The sequence below is a fragment of the Helianthus annuus genome, chromosome 3, assembly GCF_002127325.2.
Source record: "Helianthus annuus cultivar XRQ/B chromosome 3, HanXRQr2.0-SUNRISE, whole genome shotgun sequence".
Lineage (NCBI taxonomy): Eukaryota > Viridiplantae > Streptophyta > Magnoliopsida > Asterales > Asteraceae > Helianthus > Helianthus annuus.
The window spans coordinates 161,867,339-161,894,083 of record NC_035435.2 but is presented as its reverse complement, the minus strand read 5'-3'; the positions used below and the strand labels follow the sequence as shown (position 1 = coordinate 161,894,083).

The following is a 26,745-nucleotide window of genomic DNA, read 5'->3' as shown; positions in this document are numbered from 1 at the left end:
AAAATTGAAAACCAAATTCTTTTAAATAAATTGCAGAAAATCCTAAAGATTCCAACAAAAAAAAAACATGTTTACAGTCTTAGAATAAAAAACAAAATGCACGTTTTTGTAACAAAACTAACATGATCTTTAACATACATAAAAAAATTACTTTTTTCCGAATTTATTAAACTTTGCTTCCATGTATTTCTGCCATCGAGCATGTTCGGTCCGCTCTCGTTCACGTTCAACACGTTCTTGTTCCCGCTCTCGTTCACGTTCAACCCTTTCTTGTTCCCGCTCTTGTTCAAACTGTTCAAAACGGGCTTCAATGTTTTGTCGAGCCTCTCGTTCCTTTCCTAGTTCAGCTTGAACTTTTTGGAGCTAAAGTTTATTAAAACGAATATAATTAGCACACATTAACAAGTAACGGGTCAATCTAGGGGTGAGCAAAATCAACTACCCGACCCGACCCGAAGAAGAACCGACCCGATACCCGATAAGCCATTAAATCAATACCCGATATGATACCCTATAATATAAAATCGGTTCCGGTTCTATTGTGAGTCGGGTATATCGGTATTCGGGTAAAGAACCGACCCGACCATTATGTTATGTAATTATATATTTTAGCGGCTAAAATATGAAGTCTGACAACATGTGAACATGATTATTGAAGCAGTTGCAGCAATTCTGATAACATGTTATTGAATATCACTTCAGTCTTACCCAAGCATATGAAGCGATCAAAGGTAATCAAAATATTCATCAATAGTTTGCTAAACTTTGGTAGGTGTGCATCACAACTTATGATATCATTACTCAGTAAATAATAAAAAAAAATGGAAAACAAATTTACTTAGCTGATGTTCACATAATCACATTTATATGAGTTTCTAAGGTAATAGCACTAGTCATACCACAACCTCGTGAAGCAGCTGCAGCAATTATGAACAATATTGAAGATTTATTGAAGTATGGATTTAGTTCTGATATATCTTATACTGTTTGATATATCACGAATTATGTTAACTCATTTTGATGGGCTTTGGCCCAGATTAGTTGTTTTGTACAGAATCCATATATTTATTTCGGTTCCACAGGTTTGGCTTCGGTTCTTTGTTGTTCCCTACCCGACCCGACCCGATACCCGACATACTTGATTTACAGGAACCAAACAAATACCCTATATCCTATATTAAGGTCGGTTTCGGGTATTTTTCAGTTCGGTTCTCGGTTCTAATCGGGTCGGACCTATTTATGCTCACCCCTAGGTCAATCCAAAAAAATGACCCAAACAAACATACATGTATATATTAGATAGCACACACTAGTCTGATACATTCATACATATATATACACACAATAATAGCAGTAACATTACCTCATGCGATTGTCGAGTATCTGACACACTAGCTGTGGAATATGTTGTTCCAGTCAACACAAAATGTGGATCAGAAGATCCTACCCCAAACAACTGACGACCCTGACACTCGGGATGCAGACTCTCCCACAGTTCCATATCATCGCAATCCGTGTTCCCATATTTATTTTCAAGTTTTTTCATGTAGGAGACCTACAGTTTATCAAAACAAATGGCTTGATATTGTACTAAGATGATACAATAATTATAAATAAATGATAAAAGATAATTTACATATGAACGTTTTGAACGATCGGTAACAAACTCTAACTTATCATAGTCATTTGCACTGATCTCCCCATCATTTAATCTCTTTTTACACTCTTTGGTGGCGTGGGTATGAAGTAATACTTCCGCGAATCCAACCTTTTTACCCTTTATTTTTTCCTACATAAAAAGATGCAATGTAATTTATAAGTTCTAAGTGTTCATGTAGGTTTCTAAAAGTAATAATATGATTAGCTTACCAAGTTGCGACGGTGTTCGTCAAACCCTTTGGACCCGCCTGTATGACGACATAAGTCATTCTTCCGGTTTTCTCTCCCTGCTTTGGACTTCTTTTCCCAATCTTTAGTGTTCCAAGACTATAGTGGTAAAATATATATATATATATATATATATATATATATAATTAATACATAAAAATAATTAAGACAAAAAATGTAAATTATTAAAACCCTTACCATACACATACGTTCCCATTTCCTACGAGGCACTCCATTGGGCGGATATTTGCATTGTATCTTAAAATTGTATCCGACATCGGGGATATCTTCCCTCGCCTTTAAAGCTTTCTTTTTAGAACTTTTCCTCATATCGCTCATTATGCCTCTAAATCGATCCTTGAGCACACAAATAAACGAATGACGTATGCTCTGGTGTGCTTTTGGATCCCACCTATACATAGTCTACAAAAACAAAAATAAAAATGCAATAAATAATACATATAATCATAACATATACAAATAAATAATTGATAAATTACCCGGAAGCGGTCAAACATGCGCTTCTTTACGTTTTGGGGGATCGTTTTAAACGTGACCCAATCTCCATCAAGACATTGTTCAAGTATTTCCTTTACACGTCTATGTACCTTTGAGTCTACAAACCTAAAATATTGAAAAGAAATTTGAGAATCAGTATAGTATACATGCTAAAACATGCAAAACAGATCATAGTTTACCCGCATGAATCTAAGTAAATATAGTATACAATATGAGGCTCCCTAGTAGACCTTAAAATTAATGCACAATTTGTCCAAAGCTGGCTGTTTTGTTGCAAAATCTGTCCAAAGCTGACAACTTTGACATTCAGTTTTGCGAACAGTTTTTCGGGGCTCAAATGGTATTGAAAAGTTATGAAACTTTTTGGGTGAATAATCCGCTCAAAGTACTACATTTTAGGCTAAAACCCGCTCAAAAAGGTTTCGAAATGACCAAGATATGGCCTCTTAAAGTCGGTTTTAAATTCTGATCCACATTTGGTTCAAACACCAAAAATCAATCACATATTTAATATCCCATAAGCATCAATAGTCAAATAAAAACACATAGTGATGGCTGCAAAAACATAATATTTCTGTAAAGCACAACCAGCAACACATCTATCATCATTACTATGAAGGGTCACAAGTTCACAACTTTAGACTGATTATATGAAAGTCAGACCAAATTGGATCCCATAGAAAATCTTCCAAAAAACAACTTTTATGATGAAAGGAACGATCTTGGAAACAAAATCAAAAGGCATAATTGAAGTTTCTATGATTTATTCAAACCTTGTATAAATCACTTTGATATTTATAAAGTCAAAACCAAACTTTGCTGCTTATTTACTCTTTGGTGAAGTATTTAAATTAGGGTTCATTGAACAACTACTTCCAAATCAAAAGAGCAAACACTTTCTAGAAATCTGTTGTATTTCAATTTAAGCAACAATATGGGCAAACAGATTCCAAAGTTTGATTAAATATCGATTTTTTCCATAAAATCAATCAAATAATAAAGTATGAATGATAAATATAATAAATGACAAATTCGGGTTTTAGTATAGATGAAATTACCTTGTGAATCAATAAGGATTCAACGAATTCGAGTCTATCCTCATACTGATTGTGAAGGAAATCTTTAATCGTTGATACAGAGAACAATACTATGACTGTATTGAACAGTGGGCGATGAGGGAAGCGGGAAAACTCATTCTTTTTCTAGACCCGCTTGTTATTCTATCATACCCATCCCGACCCATTAGTTTTTTATTATTTACCCATCCTGACCCACTTACTTTTTCTCTAACTTCTAAATTTACCCATCCTAACCCCCTTGTAAATTATATTAAGCCCAAAACAACCCATGAGTTCCTTTTTTAAACCCAAAATAGCCCAGACTTAACTCAATGGGCCAAGATGCTAAGACATATAGTCATTGCACTGATGATACGTTCAGCGGTCACAGTAATGACATGACGACATGATCAGTGCCATTAATTTAATCAACTGTCGTTCAGTGGTCATAATAATGACATGACGGCAGGATTAGCACTTAATTTAATCAACTGACGTTCAGTGGTCATAATAATGACATGACGACAGGATTTGCACTTAATTTGATCAACTGTCGTTCAGTGGTCATAATAATGACTTGACGACAGGATTTGCACTTAATTTGATCAACTGACGTTCAGTGGTCATAATAATGACATGACGGCAGGATTAGCACTTAATTTAATCAACTGTCGTTCATTGGTCATAATAATGACATGACGGCAGGATTAGCACTTAATTTGATCAACTGTCGTTCAGTGGTCATAATAATGACATGACGACAGGATTAGTACTTTAATTTAAATCAACTGTCATTCAGTGGTCATAATAATGACATGACGACAGGATTATCGTCTAGAGGGCTTTGAGCATAGCTCATCCCCTTAGGATGGGGAATTTCAAAAGATCACAATTGTTGATGTCGCAATCGGACAGTGTATTATAGCCCGTGGCACTTCCTCCTTAAGGGATGATTATTTTAATAAGGAAGGTTTGGAATAACCCAATCTAGGGATGACTTACGTGATTTTATCAAACCACGTTTGCCAGGAGTGTTAACATTTTACGGATGTTAACAAGGATTTGAATCTCTTGAATAGGTCCTACCATCTTGGCCTCGTCATATAGGCTAGGTTTACCCTTGAGATTTCTTTTTAAAAATGCCTGCTGGCAGGGAAGGAAGGATATTTATTTTATTTAGGATCTTATCATAAATCCTAATTTATAAGTTAATAATAGCACAATTGGCCTAGTCGCGTAGACAAGTTTAATTTATAAGCCATGATCGTCTGGGATCGAGGCATTTAGTAATAGCACAAAAGGCTTAGTCACAAGGACATATATAATTTATAAGCTATGATTTCAGAGAATCACAGCATGAAGGTATTCTGGCACAATAGGCCTAGTCACTAGGACATTTATACCTTATAAGCTAGGATTTCAGAGAATCAAAGCCTTGAGGTTTGAACCTAGTTCATTACCTTTTTCTGACAGGGAGACATAGACTACCACTGCCCTTTTGTTTTATATGACAATTTGTATGGCCTGTAGGCTCTACACCACTAATGGATGTTTTAATAAGTTTGGCCCGTAGGCACCACATCACTAATGGATGTTTTAATAAGTTTGGCCCGTAGGCACTACATCACTAATGGATGTTTTAATAAGTTTGGCCCGTAGGCACTACATCACTAATGGATGTTTTAATAAGTTTGGCCCGTAGGCACTACATCACTAATGGATGTTTTAATAAGTTTGGCCCGTAGGCACTACATCACCAATGGATGTTTTAATAAGTTTGGCCCGTAGGCACTACATCACTAATGGATGTTTTAATAAGTTTGGCCCGTAGGCACTACATCACTAATGGATGTTTTAATAAGTTTGGCCCGTAGGCACTACACCACTAATGGATGTTTTAATAAGTGATCATCTTTATTGATGACTTAACCCATGATTTATGAATCATTTATTTGGGTTTTGAAATCCTTTAAAGGATTATTGTATAAGAATGACGTGTGCGATTTTAACGAATCACATCTGCCATGATTTGTTAACATGCTTACATAGGTTAACAACGAATCTGAATCTTTTAATTTGGTCGTACCATCATGACCGGATCTTAAAAGACACCAGGCTAGGTTTCACCCCCTTAAGATTCTTTATTTAGGCAGATCAAATAAAAGGAATGGTTTTGATTTATTTAATATTTCTTATTTAGAATGAAAGTCTAAACTTAATCATTCCATTATATAAAAGTGGAAGTATAAAGTTGCCCTAAGCGGGACTTGAAAATAATAATGTTGTCCTCGAAGGGACTGAAAGGTAAATATGTTCTTATAAAGACTTATTAAGGAAACGATCTTCAGCAAGGGGAGTTTCTTCTTTATTCATTTCCTGAATGCTTTCTCCTTGGTTGCACGTTTCATCCTGGTCGCGGTACGAAGCTCAGCAGTTCAAGACTCCGGATGTGGAGACTTCCTATTACAGCTCCTTCGCTTGGCGACGTATAAAAATTTGGAAGCAAAATTTCCATATCAGAATTTAGAACATTCCTATGTTAAGTCTAGACTCAAGTATGTGCAATTGTGTCATTGAGATTAAATACATAAGGATAGTGTTTAATTCACTCAATGTTGGCTCTGATACCAACCTGTCACACCCCGATTTCCACGTGTATCACCGGTGGGCCCGGTGGGGATTACCGTGACGTAGTTGGAGACATCATAGTCAAACCACACAATATAATAATGCACAGCGGAAGCATAAAGATAATTATATTCAACTATTGTTCGTAATATCAAATGTATTACAAATAGTCGAAAGGTATCCACAGGGGATCAAATAATAATATCGAAAAGTATTGTTCAACAGACTTTGACATCTAAAGCTTGCAAGACTTGAATAATGATGCCTGGAGTAGCCAGCCTATTACGTATAGCACCTGCACTTAATCTTTTTGGAAAAATACGTCAGTTTACACTGGTAAATACACTCAACTGACTCATTTTGGAAAATGATTGAAAATTTATTTGAATGCACATGGCACAAAATGTCTTTTGATTAAAATACCCAGAGGCAAGATTAATCTTTTTATAACTTGGGACAATCATAGTTATGATCTTGTATACAGTTTTACATGTTCGTTGTACGTTCAGGGCCCGATATAGAAACCGAGTCATGATTAATAGACACATCACAAGTATAGGCCCACTGAGCGTGAGATACCGTTTCCCTTATGCAACTGTCAGGTGTATGCCTACACCCCGTGCATAAGACGTGACCATTTTATAATACAATGATGTCAAGGATATCCGGGACATGGTCATTAACCCCTAAAGGCTTTTATTTCAAACAATACAGATCAAACCGGGTTACCTCAATAACTTAATCACAATCCGATTAAATATTCAATACCCGACCAAGCGGTATTATTATACCGTATCCCAAGCCCGTATAGGGAAATAAGTTAAGAGTATTTACCTGAGCTAGCTCCTGTCTTAAATAGCGAGAATAATAACTCAGCCGTATATTCTAATCAGTAGTCGCAAGTACTTTTACTGGGCTCCTAATCTGGAACGAAGGTTTTATCAACCTATTAGAATCCTAACGGGTCTTTATAATAGCCGTAGCTTAGACCGGTCAGTTTCAAAGGAATATATACGGTTTAATCGCGTGAAAGGCGAAAACCGGGAACAAGTGGTGATTTCGCCCAAACAAGTTCGAAGACTTGTTTTATATGGGTCTTACATTCACACTCTGGATTTTGGGGTCAAAACAATATGGTTTGACCCGCATCGGCTAATTCATGTAAACTAGTTACGTACGCCGAACCGTACGCGCAAAAGGCGCATCGGGTAACCGTAAGAGTCTTACGCTTGTTTCCTAAGTTAATATGCCTTAAAGAGGTTGTGGTATCAGTAGGATACCTTCCGTAATGCCCGTAACGAGTTTTTGTCCTTTATACGCCCCGTAGGGGTTTTTCGGTCATTTTAAAGATTCTTAAAGGGGTTTATGAGTTCTACAGGGAATCTGAGTTTCCCGACCAGTTTATAAAGTCTAAAATACTTTATTTATTATTTAAAATCAGTAGCAACTGGAATCGGGTCAAAAGACCTTATAGAACTCAAGTTACGGCCCAAAAGGGTATATTCGGTATTTACCGAACCGTAGCCATAACCGTAGGTTATGAGCAGGGTAAAAATGATTAAAAATCTTTAAAAATCCCCAATTATTATTTTACAACAGTAGGTAAAAGTTTTGGGGACGAAATCTTGGTTTAGGTAGGCGTTATGCTAAATGCGCTATTTAATTACCAAAGTTCCGAAATTTGCGCCATTTGGCATAACTCCTATTCTGGACCTCGGATTGACATGAAATTTTAGGGACATGCTTAGAAATCAGTAACCAAGGTCATGATCCGTTCACATGTCCGAAAACCTCGTTTAAATTTATAAAGGGCGTTACGGTCAACTTTTAGGCGATTAGCGGAAATGCGTAAAAGACTCGGACACACAATGAACCGGTCACAGAGGGTTATACCATCATGTAACCTGGTCCTAAGAGAGTCCTAAGGCATATCTATACCTCACTAAAACGGGTCAGAACTGAAGTCAATGCAAAAGTCAAACTTTTGCGACATTCGGCTCCGAACCGGTTCAATATAGCAAATGGTCGATTCAAACGAGCGCAAACAAGTTTATATACTTAATATCATGTTTTATGAGTGTCTAAACAGGTTTCATAGCATATACATTACAGATTATGCAAGATTCGCCAAAACGACATTCTGTTGACTTTTTTAGGTGCACGTTTGACTCGACATTTGACATGGTTAGAGTGGTGATCAGGGGAAACCCTTTTAGGGGTTTATTACCCACATAAATACCAACTCATAACTACTTTTGATCCGCAATAAGACTGAGCCATTACGGATTTATTTTGAAGTCAAACCGTAGTTACGACGGTTTGGTTTCTAGTAGTTATCTAAGCATAAATCAAACTACAAAGGATCTAGACGACTTACAGAAGTTGGGTCTTGCTTAGAGTATACAGAGAAATGCTTGAGAGCCTTTAGAATGACCAGAGGAGTGTGTTTTGAGTTGTGTGTTGGTTATGAACCAAACATGCCCTTTTATAGTAAGGTTTCACAACAAATTTTGACACACAAGTCCCCCAACTAACCCCAACCTTCCAACATGTGTCCCTAGTGTTTAGGAGTTGTTTAGGGGTCACTTTGAAGGTTTAAATGCAGGTCATGGCTTTTAGAAGGCTGAACAGCCAAGTTAAGCATGTTTCTGCATCTGGGCGCCTGACGCGGCCCGCATGGGGGAACCATGCACCTTGTACGCGGGTCGCATGGTTTTTAAAATCATGCGCGTATCTTAGGGGGCTCGCGGCCCGCCTTCACTTACCCCAAATCTCAACGCGGGTCGCGAGAGAGTGGTTTTTCAAGGCTTTTAAATCTTTTGAAATGATTACGAGAATCTGGTAATTAATAACGAAATCTTTCGTAATCATTAACCTGACCTTTCGGGTTTTGAAGGGGTAACTTGAATATTTTATAATCATGACTAAATCTTGGTAATAATGATAAAATCTTTAGTAATAAATAATGAAATCTTTAGTAATCATCAACTTGACCTTTCGGGTTTTGAAGGGGTAACTTGAATCTTTTATAATCATGATCAGAATCTTTGTAATTAATAACCTGACCTTTCGGAACCGAAGGGGCAACTTTGCGATTTGGCCCTTGGTTATTTACAACTAAGGGCCTCGTGTTATTTATATGTATTATTCAGTCCCTTGGTTATTTTCAATATTATTAGAAAGGTTTTAACTTTTATTATTGACGCTTTTTACCCCTCGCATACGGATTTGATCATAACTTTCTCGTTTTAAAACGGAACTTCGCGAAATTTATATATTATATTCTAGTGAGCGTATTTTACTGTTACGAAGCCTCGGGTTCGTTAAATGGTCACTCAGAGGTATAATTAAACATGTTGACACGTTTAACCCCTATAGCTTGTAATCTCTCACTTTCTTTCGCGTTTCGTTTCCGTACGATCCATGATTTATCCGTTTGAAGGTACGAGCATCATTTAGGGATACTATAAAGTATATTACCCTTGATTGACATTTATAATCCTCGAATTTACATATATTCAAGGTTTGTCAATTTTAGTCCTTCAATGCCACGTGTAAACTTAGGACACGTGTCGGCACATTATTGGACGCAAAAATTTCGAGGTGTTACATCCTCACCCCCTTAAAATAAATCTCGACCCGAGATTTACTCAAATAATTTGGGGTATTTTTCTTTCATCGTGGATTCAACTTCCCACGTATTTTCGGGATCTCTCCGGGCATCCCATTTAACCTTTACTATAGGCACATGTTTTCTTCTAAGCTTCTTCACCTGTCGGTCTTTAATTGACAAGGCTTTACCACAAACTTCAAGCTCTCATTTATACGTTCATCAGTATGAGGTATCATCAATGATCCATCGGTGAAGCATTTCTTTAGATTGCAGATGCGGAGCACATTGTGTACTCCATTGAGCTCTTCCGGTAAGTTCGACTCATAGGCGTCGGACCCGACACATTTGGTAACATTGAAAGGTCCTATGTATCTCGGGCTTAGCTTGCCTTTCTTCCAAACCGCATCACTCCAATTAATGATTCTGGGTCTACGTACTCTTCTGCCTATCTCGGGCAGACTTGAGTTGGCCTCGAGTCTGGACAATCTCGTCCGTTATTTCGAAGGCTATTTCTGGTCCTGATAGTTGGACCTTTACAACATCCGTCCAACAAACAGGCGATCTATACTTACTACCGTATATGCCTCGAAAGGCGCAGCCTTTATGCCGGTACGGTAGTTATTGTTGTAGGAGAATTCGATTAGTGGTAGGTCTCATAATAATGATGCAGTCCTAAACGGGATATGCATCTTAACCCTTCTCACCTTTCGGGAGATAAACAGGATAATCTTAGAAAGAGATAATCGAGATACAGGGAGACTACAGAGACTTTCCATATTTCAGGCTCCTGTTCCTTCATTATTATTTGTGTTAATACGTGATATGTTTATGTTATAAGTCCATGAATTCCTTATTTCGGAACGCTTTACTTGGACAATATTATGGATATCTTCTTCGAATACTACTAGTCGATATTTGTATAATATGATCATTGGGGTAGTTCCGGGGTTCCATGTATTAACTTCCATACTGATCAGGCATGGAAATAATCTATGGGACACGCCAGTATACGCCAATCCTCTTATGGTACTTTTATCAAACATAGTTTGGCATTTAAATTTATGATAAAGGTTAGGGAAAGTACTCCAGATTTCTAATGCCATTAAAACAATTTATTAGTTGCAAACCAACAACTGTTACTCTTCATCTAGATGGCCTTAATATATACTAACCATGGTATTTATAGACCATATAGGTTAATATAGTACTAACATTCTCAATGAACGTTATTTAATATATATATATATATATTCATTATGTTTAGTCTAGGTCATGAAAGACCATAAACGGCATTTAAGGTTCGGCCGAATTCATCATTTTCTTGACAGGGGATCAAAACGTCACTTCTGTCTTTATTATATTGATGAATTTTTGGACAACTCAAAAGTCTGCCACGAGGATATCAGAACAGAGTGATTTTTAATAGATACAACATCGATCTAAGATTTGTTGGAGCGTTTTCTTAGGTACAAATGACAAATTCCTATCTCATATCAAATGATTGAGATCCTAAACATGCGGAGTCAATAGTTCTCAACAAATATGATCTCTTATGGAATTATATGTGCCAGTAGTAACTATTTTCTTCATAACCGTTTGATAAGAAAGGTACCCGCTGTATCCTTATCATACTGCACCATCTTCTGGCCGTTCATTCCGAAGACTCATGCGTTTGTTCTTTTGGCTTCTTCGGGTTTCTTCTGATTCTTAGGGCAGTTGGTCTTGACATGCCCCCTCTCGTTACAACCGTAACAGGTTGCATCTTTTAGCTTTTCGCAATCCAGGGTTTTATGTTCCTGTGATTTGCAAATTCCACAAGGTAGGGGCTGAGATTCGAATCTGCATTTCCCGAGGTGGTATTTCCTACAGGTTTCGCACTTGGTCTTCTCAACCGACTGCTGACTGTCTCTTTTTAACCCGGAACTCTTCCTATCGGAGCGACGAGAATTCTCATCCTCCCTTTTTCTCTTTCCATTTTCAGAGGCCTTGGCAGCCATGCCTCTGACTATATCAAATGTAAGAGATAGCGACAGGTCTGCCGCTGATCTGAACGTAGCAGGCCTTGAGGCCTTAACACTGGCCTTGATTTCTGGGGCTAAACCCCCAATGAAGCGAGCAATCCTCTTTGGTTCCGGTGTTACTAGGTAAGGAACCAGTCTGGACAGTGTATTGAAATTGGTGAGGTACGCTTGACAATCTAAATTTGTCATAACCAAGGATATAAAGCCAGCTTCAATTTTCTCAACTTCATGTTGAGGACAGTAATTCTCTTTGATAAGAGTAACGAACTGATCCCAAGTCATGTTGTACAAAGGGATTTTCCCGGTGGCTTGAATCAACGACCGCCACCAGGCTAAGGCCTCACCCTTAAATGATTGCGACACGAACTTGACTACATCCCTCTCAGCGCATCCGCTGATGTCCACAACCGTATCCATTTCATCTAACCATGTCATACAATCTACAACTCCATTCTCCCCAGTGAAATCCCGGGGTTTACATGAAACAAAGTACTTGTAGGAGCAACCCTTATCATGGGGTCCTTGATTCAGTATGATCTGTTGAGACGGATCGCTGTGATTATTAGAAGAGTGACGCTCGTCATCTTCCTTCTTAGGTTCATCCTTCTTGGAAGGAGGCTTCGAATGTGGTATAGATAGGGTCCTACTACGAGGCCCACTATACTCTTCGTACTGCCGCTCTAAGGCCTTCTTAACTGCGTCGTCTACCAACGCTTTTAGTTCAGCACCCGTTATATTAATTCGGGCGTTATCATTGTTCTCCATTGGGTGGCTATTAATTTTATCTGAGCCAGCCATTTAATTGAACTGTTACATAAAACAAGGACAATAGTTTACTTGGGAGCTTATTATGGAATTGTCTTTTATGGCAATTCATTAACCATGGTAACGGAGACCATATTTGGTTAATTTATTAATCACATTTGTTTAGGATTTGTATTATAACTTAACCTAATTATAAAAACAATAACAGTTTTACTAGTGGCACGAAAGGCCTAGTCACATGGACGGTTTAATTTATAAGTCATGATTTCAGAGAATCAAGGTATTAAGGTTTGAATCGCATTCAGTACCTTCTCTTGACAGGGAGTTGTAGACTTCAACTGTCTTTTGTCTTTTAGGACAATAGGTATAGCCCGTGGGCATTTCCCTTCTGAGGGATGGTTATAATATGATCATCTTCTCAGATGCTATTAGTCGAGATCGTATGGATCCTACCGATTATTTTGCTTGGACCTGGTCCAACACTTTTAGACAGGAGGTCACAGACCACCACTGTCATTGTCTTATCGGACAACAAGTTTAGCCCGTAGGCACTTCATCACTATCGGATGTTTATAATGTGATCATCTTATAGGATGACACAAGCCGTGATTTCTAAATCACTAGGCCAGATAAGAAAATTGGAAGAATCCAATATAAGGATGACTGTTGTGATTTTCCCCGAATCACATTTGTCAATAGTGTTAACACGTGCTTAGGTGTTAACAAGGATCTGAATCCCTTGAGTAGGTTTCACCATCTTGGCCGTGTAGGCTAGGTCTCACCTTTAAGATTCTTTTTAAACTGCATACTGGCAGGGAAAAGAGGGATGTTTATTTTATTCAGGATTTTTATCATAAATCCTAATTTAATATTATATAATTATGGCACAAGAAACCAAGTCACAGGGACAACTTTATATTATCAACCTTGATTTTGTAGAATTAAGGTATTTAGGCCTGAACGTGTTCTTGCCTTTTCTTGACAGGGAGTTGTAAGTTACGACTGTCTTTATTAAAATTTCTGGCCTGGGGGCCTATCAATTAACATCTCGTAAGATGTTAAGACATATAGTCATTGCACTGATGATACGTTCAGCGGTCACAGTAATGACATGACGACATGATCAGTGCCATTAATTTAATCAACTGTCGTTCAGTGGTCATAATAATGACATGACGGCAGGATTAGCACTTAATTTAATCAACTGACGTTCAGTGGTCATAATAATGACATGACGACAGGATTTGCACTTAATTTGATCAACTGTCGTTCAGTGGTCATAATAATGACTTGACGACAGGATTTGCACTTAATTTGATCAACTGACGTTCAGTGGTCATAATAATGACATGACGGCAGGATTAGCACTTAATTTAATCAACTGTCGTTCATTGGTCATAATAATGACATGACGGCAGGATTAGCACTTAATTTGATCAACTGTCGTTCAGTGGTCATAATAATGACATGACGACAGGATTAGTACTTTAATTTAAATCAACTGTCATTCAGTGGTCATAATAATGACATGACGACAGGATTATCGTCTAGAGGGCTTTGAGCATAGCTCATCCCCTTAGGATGGGGAATTTCAAAAGATCACAATTGTTGATGTCGCAATCGGACAGTGTATTATAGCCCGTGGCACTTCCTCCTTAAGGGATGATTATTTTAATAAGGAAGGTTTGGAATAACCCAATCTAGGGATGACTTACGTGATTTTATCGAACCACGTTTGCCAGGAGTGTTAACATTTTACGGATGTTAACAAGGATTTGAATCTCTTGAATAGGTCCTACCATCTTGGCCTCGTCATATAGGCTAGGTTTACCCTTGAGATTTCTTTTTAAAAATGCCTGCTGGCAGGGAAGGAAGGATATTTATTTTATTTAGGATCTTATCATAAATCCTAATTTATAAGTTAATAATAGCACAATTGGCCTAGTCGCGTAGACAAGTTTAATTTATAAGCCATGATCGTCTGGGATCGAGGCATTTAGTAATAGCACAAAAGGCTTAGTCACAAGGACATATATAATTTATAAGCTATGATTTCAGAGAATCACAGCATGAAGGTATTCTGGCACAATAGGCCTAGTCACTAGGACATTTATACCTTATAAGCTAGGATTTCAGAGAATCAAAGCCTTGAGGTTTGAACCTAGTTCATTACCTTTTTCTGACAGGGAGACATAGACTACCACTGCCCTTTTGTTTTATATGACAATTTGTATGGCCTGTAGGCTCTACACCACTAATGGATGTTTTAATAAGTTTGGCCCGTAGGCACCACATCACTAATGGATGTTTTAATAAGTTTGGCCCGTAGGCACTACATCACTAATGGATGTTTTAATAAGTTTGGCCCGTAGGCACTACATCACTAATGGATGTTTTAATAAGTTTGGCCCGTAGGCACTACATCACTAATGGATGTTTTAATAAGTTTGGCCCGTAGGCACTACATCACCAATGGATGTTTTAATAAGTTTGGCCCGTAGGCACTACATCACTAATGGATGTTTTAATAAGTTTGGCCCGTAGGCACTACATCACTAATGGATGTTTTAATAAGTTTGGCCCGTAGGCACTACACCACTAATGGATGTTTTAATAAGTGATCATCTTTATTGATGACTTAACCCATGATTTATGAATCATTTATTTGGGTTTTGAAATCCTTTAAAGGATTATTGTATAAGAATGACGTGTGCGATTTTAACGAATCACATCTGCCATGATTTGTTAACATGCTTACATAGGTTAACAACGAATCTGAATCTTTTAATTTGGTCGTACCATCATGACCGGATCTTAAAAGACACCAGGCTAGGTTTCACCCCCTTAAGATTCTTTATTTAGGCAGATCAAATAAAAGGAATGGTTTTGATTTATTTAATATTTCTTATTTAGAATGAAAGTCTAAACTTAATCATTCCATTATATAAAAGTGGAAGTATAAAGTTGCCCTAAGCGGGACTTGAAAATAATAATGTTGTCCTCGAAGGGACTGAAAGGTAAATATGTTCTTATAAAGACTTATTAAGGAAACGATCTTCAGCAAGGGGAGTTTCTTCTTTATTCATTTCCTGAATGCTTTCTCCTTGGTTGCACGTTTCATCCTGGTCGCGGTACGAAGCTCAGCAGTTCAAGACTCCGGATGTGGAGACTTCCTATTACAGCTCCTTCGCTTGGCGACGTATAAAAATTTGGAAGCAAAATTTCCATATCAGAATTTAGAACATTCCTATGTTAAGTCTAGACTCAAGTATGTGCAATTGTGTCATTGAGATTAAATACATAAGGATAGTGTTTAATTCACTCAATGTTGGCTCTGATACCAACCTGTCACACCCCGATTTCCACGTGTATCACCGGTGGGCCCGGTGGGGATTACCGTGACGTAGTTGGAGACATCATAGTCAAACCACACAATATAATAATGCACAGCGGAAGCATAAAGATAATTATATTCAACTATTGTTCGTAATATCAAATGTATTACAAATAGTCGAAAGGTATCCACAGGGGATCAAATAATAATATCGAAAAGTATTGTTCAACAGACTTTGACATCTAAAGCTTGCAAGACTTGAATAATGATGCCTGGAGTAGCCAGCCTATTACGTATAGCACCTGCACTTAATCTTTTTGGAAAAATACGTCAGTTTACACTGGTAAATACACTCAACTGACTCATTTTGGAAAATGATTGAAAATTTATTTGAATGCACATGGCACAAAATGTCTTTTGATTAAAATACCCAGAGGCAAGATTAATCTTTTTATAACTTGGGACAATCATAGTTATGATCTTGTATACAGTTTTACATGTTCGTTGTACGTTCAGGGCCCGATATAGAAACCGAGTCATGATTAATAGACACATCACAAGTATAGGCCCACTGAGCGTGAGATACCGTTTCCCTTATGCAACTGTCAGGTGTATGCCTACACCCCGTGCATAAGACGTGACCATTTTATAATACAATGATGTCAAGGATATCCGGGACATGGTCATTAACCCCTAAAGGCTTTTATTTCAAACAATACAGATCAAACCGGGTTACCTCAATAACTTAATCACAATCCGATTAAATATTCAATACCCGACCAAGCGGTATTATTATACCGTATCCCAAGCCCGTATAGGGAAATAAGTTAAGAGTATTTACCTGAGCTAGCTCCTGTCTTAAATAGCGAGAATAATAACTCAGCCGTATATTCTAATCAGTAGTCGCAAGTACTTTTACTGGGCTCCTAATCTGGAACGAAGGTTTTATCAACCTATTAGAATCCTAACGGGTCTTTATAATAGCCGTAGCTTAGACCGGTCAGTTTCAAAGGAATATATACGGTTTAATCGCGTGAAAGGCGAAAACCGGGAACAAGTGGTGATTTCGCCCAAACAAGTTCGAAGACTTGTTTTATATGGGTCTTACATTCACACTCTGGATTTTGGGGTCAAAACAATATGGTTTGACCCGCATCGGCTAATTCATGTAAACTAGTTACGTACGCCGAACCGTACGCGCAAAAGGCGCATCGGGTAACCGTAAGAGTCTTACGCTTGTTTCCTAAGTTAATATGCCTTAAAGAGGTTGTGGTATCAGTAGGATACCTTCCGTAATGCCCGTAACGAGTTTTTGTCCTTTATACGCCCCGTAGGGGTTTTTCGGTCATTTTAAAGATTCTTAAAGGGGTTTATGAGTTCTACAGGGAATCTGAGTTTCCCGACCAGTTTATAAAGTCTAAAATACTTTATTTATTATTTAAAATCAGTAGCAACTGGAATCGGGTCAAAAGACCTTATAGAACTCAAGTTACGGCCCAAAAGGGTATATTCGGTATTTACCGAACCGTAGCCATAACCGTAGGTTATGAGCAGGGTAAAAATGATTAAAAATCTTTAAAAATCCCCAATTATTATTTTACAACAGTAGGTAAAAGTTTTGGGGACGAAATCTTGGTTTAGGTAGGCGTTATGCTAAATGCGCTATTTAATTACCAAAGTTCCGAAATTTGCGCCATTTGGCATAACTCCTATTCTGGACCTCGGATTGACATGAAATTTTAGGGACATGCTTAGAAATCAGTAACCAAGGTCATGATCCGTTCACATGTCCGAAAACCTCGTTTAAATTTATAAAGGGCGTTACGGTCAACTTTTAGGCGATTAGCGGAAATGCGTAAAAGACTCGGACACACAATGAACCGGTCACAGAGGGTTATACCATCATGTAACCTGGTCCTAAGAGAGTCCTAAGGCATATCTATACCTCACTAAAACGGGTCAGAACTGAAGTCAATGCAAAAGTCAAACTTTTGCGACATTCGGCTCCGAACCGGTTCAATATAGCAAATGGTCGATTCAAACGAGCGCAAACAAGTTTATATACTTAATATCATGTTTTATGAGTGTCTAAACAGGTTTCATAGCATATACATTACAGATTATGCAAGATTCGCCAAAACGACATTCTGTTGACTTTTTTAGGTGCACGTTTGACTCGACATTTGACATGGTTAGAGTGGTGATCAGGGGAAACCCTTTTAGGGGTTTATTACCCACATAAATACCAACTCATAACTACTTTTGATCCGCAATAAGACTGAGCCATTACGGATTTATTTTGAAGTCAAACCGTAGTTACGACGGTTTGGTTTCTAGTAGTTATCTAAGCATAAATCAAACTACAAAGGATCTAGACGACTTACAGAAGTTGGGTCTTGCTTAGAGTATACAGAGAAATGCTTGAGAGCCTTTAGAATGACCAGAGGAGTGTGTTTTGAGTTGTGTGTTGGTTATGAACCAAACATGCCCTTTTATAGTAAGGTTTCACAACAAATTTTGACACACAAGTCCCCCAACTAACCCCAACCTTCCAACATGTGTCCCTAGTGTTTAGGAGTTGTTTAGGGGTCACTTTGAAGGTTTAAATGCAGGTCATGGCTTTTAGAAGGCTGAACAGCCAAGTTAAGCATGTTTCTGCATCTGGGCGCCTGACGCGGCCCGCATGGGGGAACCATGCACCTTGTACGCGGGTCGCATGGTTTTTAAAATCATGCGCGTATCTTAGGGGGCTCGCGGCCCGCCTTCACTTACCCCAAATCTCAACGCGGGTCGCGAGAGAGTGGTTTTTCAAGGCTTTTAAATCTTTTGAAATGATTACGAGAATCTGGTAATTAATAACGAAATCTTTCGTAATCATTAACCTGACCTTTCGGGTTTTGAAGGGGTAACTTGAATATTTTATAATCATGACTAAATCTTGGTAATAATGATAAAATCTTTAGTAATAAATAATGAAATCTTTAGTAATCATCAACTTGACCTTTCGGGTTTTGAAGGGGTAACTTGAATCTTTTATAATCATGATCAGAATCTTTGTAATTAATAACCTGACCTTTCGGAACCGAAGGGGCAACTTTGCGATTTGGCCCTTAGTTATTTACAACTAAGGGCCTCGTGTTATTTATATGTATTATTCAGTCCCTTGGTTATTTTCAATATTATTAGAAAGGTTTTAACTTTTATTATTGACGCTTTTTACCCCTCGCATACGGATTTGATCATAACTTTCTCGTTTTAAAACGGAACTTCGCGAAATTTATATATTATATTCTAGTGAGCGTATTTTACTGTTACGAAGCCTCGGGTTCGTTAAATGGTCACTCAGAGGTATAATTAAACATGTTGACACGTTTAACCCCTATAGCTTGTAATCTCTCACTTTCTTTCGCGTTTCGTTTCCGTACGATCCATGATTTGTCCGTTTGAAGGTACGAGCATCATTTAGGGATACTATAAAGTATATTACCCTTGATTGACATTTATAATCCTCGAATTTACATATATTCAAGGTTTGTCAATTTTAGTCCTTCAATGCCACGTGTAAACTTAGGACACGTGTCGGCACATTATTGGACGCAAAAATTTCGAGGTGTTAACGTTGTACCATCCCTATCATCAAGAATATCTGCTGACAAACTATTTAACGTCCCACCTAAATCAGCCATTGGATCACCCTCACCCATACGATGATAACTGCCCCTTACACCTCTGCGGTATGAAATTGAAGGACCTTTTGGAGGTCGTACCATCAAATACGGCCCTTTAGTCCATATAGTAGGTTTCTCAACAGTTGCCTTCCCATTGGGATGTTTTGGATCCAATTTTTGGGATCTTTGTCTCCCAGAAACAGCATCACCATCACCTCTACTAAGATCAGGCTCCCGAATAACAATGCCACAATCAATGCGTTTCCTTGAAACTTGTTTTGTCTTTCCTCCACGCAGACCACTACCAACACCACTACCACTACTACGACCACCACCACGACTTGTATTATCTTTACCAGCATTCATATTGTATATAGCCTGCATTTAATTGAACAGATTTGGTTAGATAATATATATAAGATTCACAAACTCTATGATAGGAAAAAAATATACAATGTACATACCATATGATAAATCTCAAATAATAAGTATACAACAACAAACAATTTATGTTCCTAACAATCATGTTCATCTTCATCTAAAGAGTGGTCAGAATAAACGTTTGCATCAACATCGTCACAACCATCATCATCATCATCATGAAATGTAACCCGGTCTAAGGGATCACTCTGAGTTACCGCATTCGGTAACTCGAACCGTTCATTAGTTTGAAGAAAATCGTGTGATGTCGTGTTACCATCATTGGTGACATCAGTTTCAGGTGTAGTGAGATCATAAATGTGACGAGATTTTGTCTTCACAACTGGCCATAGATCTTTTGTATCACGTGTCACGGCAGGGTATGAAGTGTAAAAAACTTGTTCTGCCTGTGATGCCAAGATAAACTTGTCATCACCTGGAAGATGAAACTTGTGCTTAACATCAACAAGCTTATTTTTGTTAACTATTACACCCAGGTTGTTATCAAACCATGTACATTTAAACACTACCACAATTTGAGGTTCCTTGCCATTATACTTAAGTTCTAATATCTCGTCCACTAAGCCGTAGTAGTCAGACTCTTCCGCGTTATATGTTTCCCCTCTCACACATACACCACAGTTTGAGGTCACAAGTCCCTTACCATACTTCTGGGTGTGAAACTTATAACCATTTACAAAGTACCCATTGTGTGATTGAGCGTACATTGATGGTTGTCTTGCTAAAATTTCCAAATGTCGAGTGCTTCCATCAATTAAGCCATTCATTACCTACAATGAAAAACACACACGGAACATGTTGCTAAACGATGCACTAACATCAATCATAAAGAGTTAATTGGATTTACTTACGTGATTTTCAAACCATTCAGCAAAATGGTTATCTCTAAGAAGGAATTCTGGTTCGTCCGGATATAGTTGTGGTGCCACTTCATCAAATTTGTCGATATAAGGGTAAACTTCTACACAATTTAGAAGAACATATGTGTGCACCTTTTTAAGTTCTTCATTACTCATATGCCTCCGTGTTCCACCCTTTTGATGTAATCGTCTCGATGGAACGACAAATACGCTTAGTTTAGAGCCTCCACTCGAAGAGCTGAGATGTTGCGGTGCGAAATTTCGTGGCTCTCGATTATGGCGTGTCTCAATCGTTGAGTCAAAGTATAGAGAACAATAGGTGGCGATTTCATTCACTAGATGTTCCTTCACAATTGAACCCTCAACCTTTGATTTGTTTCTGATTCTTCTTTTCATTAAGCCAAGCTTCCTACATTTAGAAATTATTGAGAAATGTGTTAAGAAATATGAACAAAATTTAAAAAAAAAATATTTAACTCATAAGATGAAAAAATGTTATTACCTTTCGTATTGGTACATCCACCTGTATTGTACCGGACCACCAAGAAGAGCTTCATTAGCTAGATGTATGACTAGGTGCTCCATAGAATCAAAGAAACTGGGAGGGAAAATTTTCTCCAACTTGCATACTGTTATAACAATAGTGCGCTTCATGTTAATCAAGTCATCTACATGCAACGATTTTGAGCATAAGACTCGAAAGAACATGCACAACTCTGTTACAGCCTCATACGTCTCTTTTGAGACAAAACCTCTAATAGCGAGTGGAAGCAATCGTTGCATAAACACATGACAGTCATGGCTTTTAAAACCATGAAAAGTGTTGTCTTTCATGTTTACACAACTCCCTATATTTGATGCATACCCGTCTGGAAATTTTACCTTCTTCAACCAAGCACAAACTTTTTTAACGTCATCTTTTCGCAGAGTGTAATTTCCCCTATTTTTAGTCATCTTTCCGTTGTTATCACATGTGGGGTTTAAATGAAATCGGTCACAAATACGCTCCATGTCTTGCCTTGCCTTCATATTGTCTTTGTCTTTGGATGTGTTGGTGCCCATGATTGTGTGAAACAGATTGTCAAACACATTCTTTTCGATATGCATCACGTCGAGATTATGTCGGATTAACAACTTACTCCAATACGGAAGTTCCCAAAAGATGCTTCTTTTTACCCAATTATGTGTAATCCCAAAACCTGGCGGTTTTTCATATCTTTCGGTACCATAGGGTTTGCCATCATAAACAATGGGAAACTCTTTTATAACCTGCCATATTTCTTCTCCGATTGGCTGTGGAATATCTCTTACACGCGAAACCATTTTGTTTTTTCGAAAGTTAGTCTTATCTTTTCGGAAACAATGTTTTGCGGGAAGATGTTGTCTATGGCAGTCAAACCAACATGGTTTCCCTCCAAACTGAAGTTGGAATGATCCCGATTCATTCGAGCAATATGGGCAGGCTAACTTACCATGTGTGCTCCATCCGGACAACATCGCATAAGCCGGAAAGTCACTAACGGTCCATAAAAGTACGGCCTTCATTTTGAAATTCTCACATCGATGGGCATCATAAGTATCAATGCCATGTGTGAACAACTGTTTTAGCTCGTCTACCAAAGGTTGTAGAAAAACGTCAATATTTTGTCGGGGATTATTTGGACCGGGAATGATTAAAGGAATTTGTACATATTGCTCTTTCAAGGCCAACCAAGGAGGTAGGTTGTACACCGTGATAAACACTGGCCAACATGAATACTTTGCCCCGCTTGCATTATTTGGACTAAATCCATCTGTACACAATCCAAGACGAATATTGCGTGTCTCTTTTGCAAAATCAGAAAAAACCGAGTTAAAATGGTGCCAGGCTCGACCTTCACTAGGATGACTCATCTTTTCGGATGGACTACGATCTGCGTGCCAAGTCATATGTTGGGCTGTCTTTTTTGAATAAAACAATCTTTGAAGTCTTGGTCCGATAGGCATGTAAGTCATCACCAACTTAGGCACTTTTTTCCCTCTTTCCTTGTATCTATATTCATTACATACTATACAACGGTCCAAATCAGAATGCGGCCCATTGAATAGCATGCAATGGTTTTGGCACACATGAATCACTTGTGATGGCAACTCTAGTGGCTTCAACATCTTCTTGGTCTCATAAAAGTTTCTAGGTAGCTTGTTATCATCAGGTAGATTGTCTTTGATTATCGGAAGTAGTTTATCAAATGCCGAGTCCGAAATATTACAGTCTGATTTCCAATTCAATAACCTGGTGGTGATAGAGAGTGTGCTAGCATCTTTGCACCCCTCCCATAAAGGCTCATTAGCTTGCTCTAACATACGGTAGAATGCATGTGCTTCTTGATTTGGATCTTGGTGCATGCATTCCATAACCATTTGATCATATTCGGTATATTCACCAATATCTTCAACGACATCCTGACCCACATGCTGAGACGGTATGGGGTTTGAACATTGGTCCACGCCCATCGGCTCTTCAGATTCACCATGTGCGTACCATAGCCGATAATCTTTCATAAATCCTAGTGAAGTTAGATGACAATCAACAACGTTTCTCGTCTTGTAGTAACGGTTTTTGCATTTACTACATGGGCATCTAATTAATAACTTCTGGACCCCGCCTATAGTTTCCTCTTCAATGTTCGTTGCGTGTTCGTATGCAAAATCCAGAAAATAATCAACACGTTGTTGAAATTGCATATTTAAAGTACCATCTTTATTGAATCTCATCCCGTACATCCATTCTCTATCCGACGACATTTTTATAGATCTATAACTCAAACCCAACAAGTATTAGAGCTTAACACACAAAGAACACATAGACATGCACATATAAATGGGTTCAGGTCAGTTTCAGGTTGAACTCGCGAACCAGTTTAGGTTAACGGGTCGGCTTGGCGGGTTAACCCGTTTAACACATTTATATTATATTATATTTTTTACAGTTTATTTTATGTTATAAATTAAACGAGGTGTGTATTTTATGCCATTATAACTTAGAAAGAGAAATTAACAAAAAAAATGTATAATTTATATATAATTGTGTTATATACATTGGTGTTTTTAAGTAAATTTTAGTTTTAGTATATTAATTTAAAAAAAATAAAAAAATTCGGGTTGAACGGGTCGTGTTTGGGTCAACCCACAAAACTTCTGGCTGTGTTCGGGTTCATATGTATGATATGATTTTCGGGTTTGGGTCGGGTTTAGGTTTGTGTGGAATTTTTAGGTTCGGGTCGGGTTGGGCCCGCCACCCCATGAACATGACCCGTTTAGCACCCATAGATTGAACCAAGGGTTTAGTAGGGACTTTGTCGGATCTGAAGAATGGTGGAAAGGAAACACATGGGCAGTGGGTTCAGTCATGAATCCATGTAACTCAGCAAGTTAAAGCAAGTTGGTAAGAAAGTAGCACTGGGTCCCAAAGTAAGACAGCCTCAAAGAAGACACCAAGGAGAAATAGACGAGGCAGAGCAAAAGCCCACAGGAGAAGATGGGAATTGTGTGTCATCCCACAATAGAGGATAAGTATGGCGAAAGAACTACCCTCAATGCTGGTTCTGGTGGTAGAGGACCAAAGATGACAGGTCCATCAACAGATGCAAGAACCGTATGCTGTCTTCTTTCTTGCTGTCTTTCAAGTGTTCCGTATCGCAAAATAGACGTCTAGAACGTGTAAATATAACCAGCAACGTTCCGTACCGCAAGATAGAAAGTGACCAAAGCAAATGTCCAGCTGTTCATCACAAGCAACATCATACAGCCACTTTTTAGGCTTTGTGTGAATAATGAAACATAAAGGGCTCAGAAGTTAAAATCTAAAATCACTTACTAGGTGTAAAAGAAAAGAGAGTTAGCTCCATAAACAATCAGATTAGCAATTAGCAATGCCAACATTACACCAAATGCAACCAATCTGTAAACAAGCAGCCAGGCAGGATGGAATGATTCCAAACAGGTCCTCCAAGTTTCATCCTCATACAAAATCCCGACGGGGGCATTTTGGACTTGTAAACAAGACGCTGTTACGTTTATTATCTCAGTAGCTGCTTGGCTGTGGAGCTGCATGATCTCATTTAGGGGTGCTCACGGTCTAGTTCGGCTAGTTTTGGGAAAATACAAACCGAACCGGCTGGTTTTCAAGGTTTGACGGTTCGGTTTTGCCAGTTTTGCGGTTTTAGACAAGAAATTATTCAAAAACAAAGCAAAAATTATTAAATATACATAATTTTATATTCCTAAAAAAATTAAAGAACAAATGTCTAACGGCTGGTTCCAAGTTTCAACCATAAACCAAACCGACTGTACTTATTTCAAACCAGCCTTTTTTCATATTTTGATGTTCGGTCGGTTTTGGCGGTTTATGAACACCCCGAGTCTCATTTGACCCACCTAACAGATCTTGACCAATAAGCACAACTGGTACACTTCGCATACATATAGCTGATAAACCGTAAGGTTTACTCCAAAGCTACAAATTCAGCGTTAATGGAAGCAGACCCAGATGAGAAATTGATGAGATCAGAGAATGCCAGCTGGAAATTCGAGTGAGATTTAAGGAAAAAAGGGTTCGAACCCTAACTGAAGTAGCGAGAAACCAACAGAAGAGCGATTGTTGATTAACGAGACAGAAACCTTAACACTGAAGTAGCGAGACAGAAACCCCAACTGTGCGTTACCCATCCTGACCCGTCTTGTGATTATGTTTAAAGTAGTTTGGCCCATCTAGACCTACTAACAATTTACTTATGGCCCAAGATAACCCAAACTGTTATTGTAAATGCCCATCTTGACCCAAAATTTAGTTAACGGGTCTATTTTGCCACCTCTAGTTTATGATAATTGCAGGTAAATGTAGATATGAAGATATGTAAACAATGCTTGGTAATAGTTCGACCGTGTTGTTGTGGGTCTTTAATGAAAGAAGGCAAAGAAAAAGATCATGCTGGTACAACTATTAAAGCTCTGTTGGGGCTATTTATGGATCACGATACTGTAATGGTAACAATAAGAGTAAATTGTACAACATGTTTCCAAAGATAGACCATTCTAATCAAGTAGCAGTCAGATTATCATCAATAATAACATATACAGATAGCAAAAATATAGTTCTTTGTGTGTTTCGTAATTCATAACAACAAAATCCACAAAAATAAAGACAGATGTCACATTGAAATTAAGCCAATATGATCCTCAAAAGTGAATGACATTTGATTTAATCAGAGATGGGTTCAATTCGTACCTGTTGTAAAGGAGCACCACCAAAAACCACCAACTCAGAGCCTACCGATGGTGGAAAACCACTAGTAGCAGTCGCACAGTCCTCAGCCCTAGTTAGTGAAGTCGAATCTTAGAGATGATTAATTAAAGTATGGAGATTTATATCTTGGCGAAGGGAATAAATGAGAACTTACCAGTTTTGATCGAACTTTGAATTGTAGCAGCAAATTGTCGCTCTGAAACAAAGAGGTAAACCACCTAAAACCACCACTCCGTCCACCAAGTATAGAACAGCGAAAGAGATGGGAGGGTATAGCGCCAAAACACAATCAGCGGGAAAAAATATTTAGGGCTTATATAATTTGGGGATTTTAATATCCATTCATAAACATAACATTAACTTATATTTATTAAATTGTATTTATATTTCATTATTAATTGTTATATCATATTAATACATATACATATATATGCTATAAAGAAGTTATCGTCAATACATATCAAATTGTTTTAGTTTGTTATTTAAATAGTATAGTATAACACCAAATAAGCTTATATTTGTTTTATTTTGGGTAAATTACACTTTTCGTCTTTTATGTTTGTAGCGGGTTGCAATGGATGACCTTTAACTTCAATAATTACAGGCACAGTCCTTTTTTATAATGGTGGAGACGATAAGTGGTGGAGAGGAGTTGTCAATAAGAGAT

The 26,745-nt window shown here is 38.0% G+C and overlaps 3 protein-coding genes across 4 annotated transcripts; all 3 read right to left on the bottom strand.

Moving 5' to 3' along the window:
- LOC110930357 lies at positions 1-26,435 on the bottom strand. 2 transcript variants are annotated; one of them, XM_035987669.1, is made up of 8 exons: positions 26,233-26,428; positions 26,061-26,148; positions 2,388-2,511; positions 2,086-2,310; positions 1,870-1,986; positions 1,637-1,789; positions 1,364-1,555; positions 1-363 (listed from the first exon to the last, which is right to left on the bottom strand). In XM_035987669.1, the coding sequence occupies exons 3-8, from the start codon at positions 2,403-2,405 to the stop codon at positions 148-150; spliced, it is 921 nt and encodes a 306-aa protein (XP_035843562.1). In that variant the 5' UTR covers positions 2,406-2,511; positions 26,061-26,148; positions 26,233-26,428; the 3' UTR covers positions 1-147. The 2 variants fall into 2 exon arrangements, 1 of the variants encoding a protein (XP_035843562.1); XR_004888771.1 differs by lacking the exons at positions 1-363; positions 1,364-1,555; positions 1,637-1,789; ... (1 more) ...; positions 2,086-2,310; positions 2,388-2,511 and adding exons at positions 19,295-19,871; positions 19,958-20,704; positions 20,786-21,203; positions 21,297-21,423 and having other exon boundaries at positions 26,233-26,435.
- LOC118490555 lies at positions 11,370-12,524 on the bottom strand. The gene is made up of 2 exons (XM_035988251.1): positions 12,233-12,524; positions 11,370-11,710 (listed from the first exon to the last, which is right to left on the bottom strand). Exons 1-2 carry the CDS (start codon positions 12,522-12,524, stop codon positions 11,370-11,372), a joined length of 633 nt encoding a protein of 210 aa, XP_035844144.1.
- Positions 21,384-23,578, bottom strand: LOC118490554. Its single transcript, XM_035988250.1, has 2 exons — positions 21,528-23,578; positions 21,384-21,423 (listed from the first exon to the last, which is right to left on the bottom strand). The coding sequence occupies exons 1-2, from the start codon at positions 23,576-23,578 to the stop codon at positions 21,384-21,386; spliced, it is 2,091 nt and encodes a 696-aa protein (XP_035844143.1).
- Positions 26,436-26,745: the final 310 nt, after the last annotated feature.

Coding starts and splice junctions, on each gene's coding strand:
- LOC110930357 (XM_035987669.1), bottom strand. Junction 1,987..2,085: donor AATGGGAACGTATGTGTATG/GTAAGGGTTTTA, acceptor TTACCACTATAG/TCTTGGAACACTAAAGATTG. Junction 1,790..1,869: donor ACGAACACCGTCGCAACTTG/GTAAGCTAATCA, acceptor CTTTTTATGTAG/GAAAAAATAAAGGGTAAAAA.
- LOC118490555 (XM_035988251.1), bottom strand. CDS start 12,524: ATGGCTGGCTCAGATAAAATTAATAGCCACCCAATGGAGAACAATGAT. Junction 11,711..12,232: donor TCAAGGACCCCATGATAAGG/GTTGCTCCTACA, acceptor CATTTGATATAG/TCAGAGGCATGGCTGCCAAG.
- LOC118490554 (XM_035988250.1), bottom strand. CDS start 23,578: ATGTCGTCGGATAGAGAATGGATGTACGGGATGAGATTCAATAAAGAT. Junction 21,424..21,527: donor GGTTTTGTCTCAAAAGAGAC/GTATGAGGCTGT, acceptor TTGTTATAACAG/TATGCAAGTTGGAGAAAATT.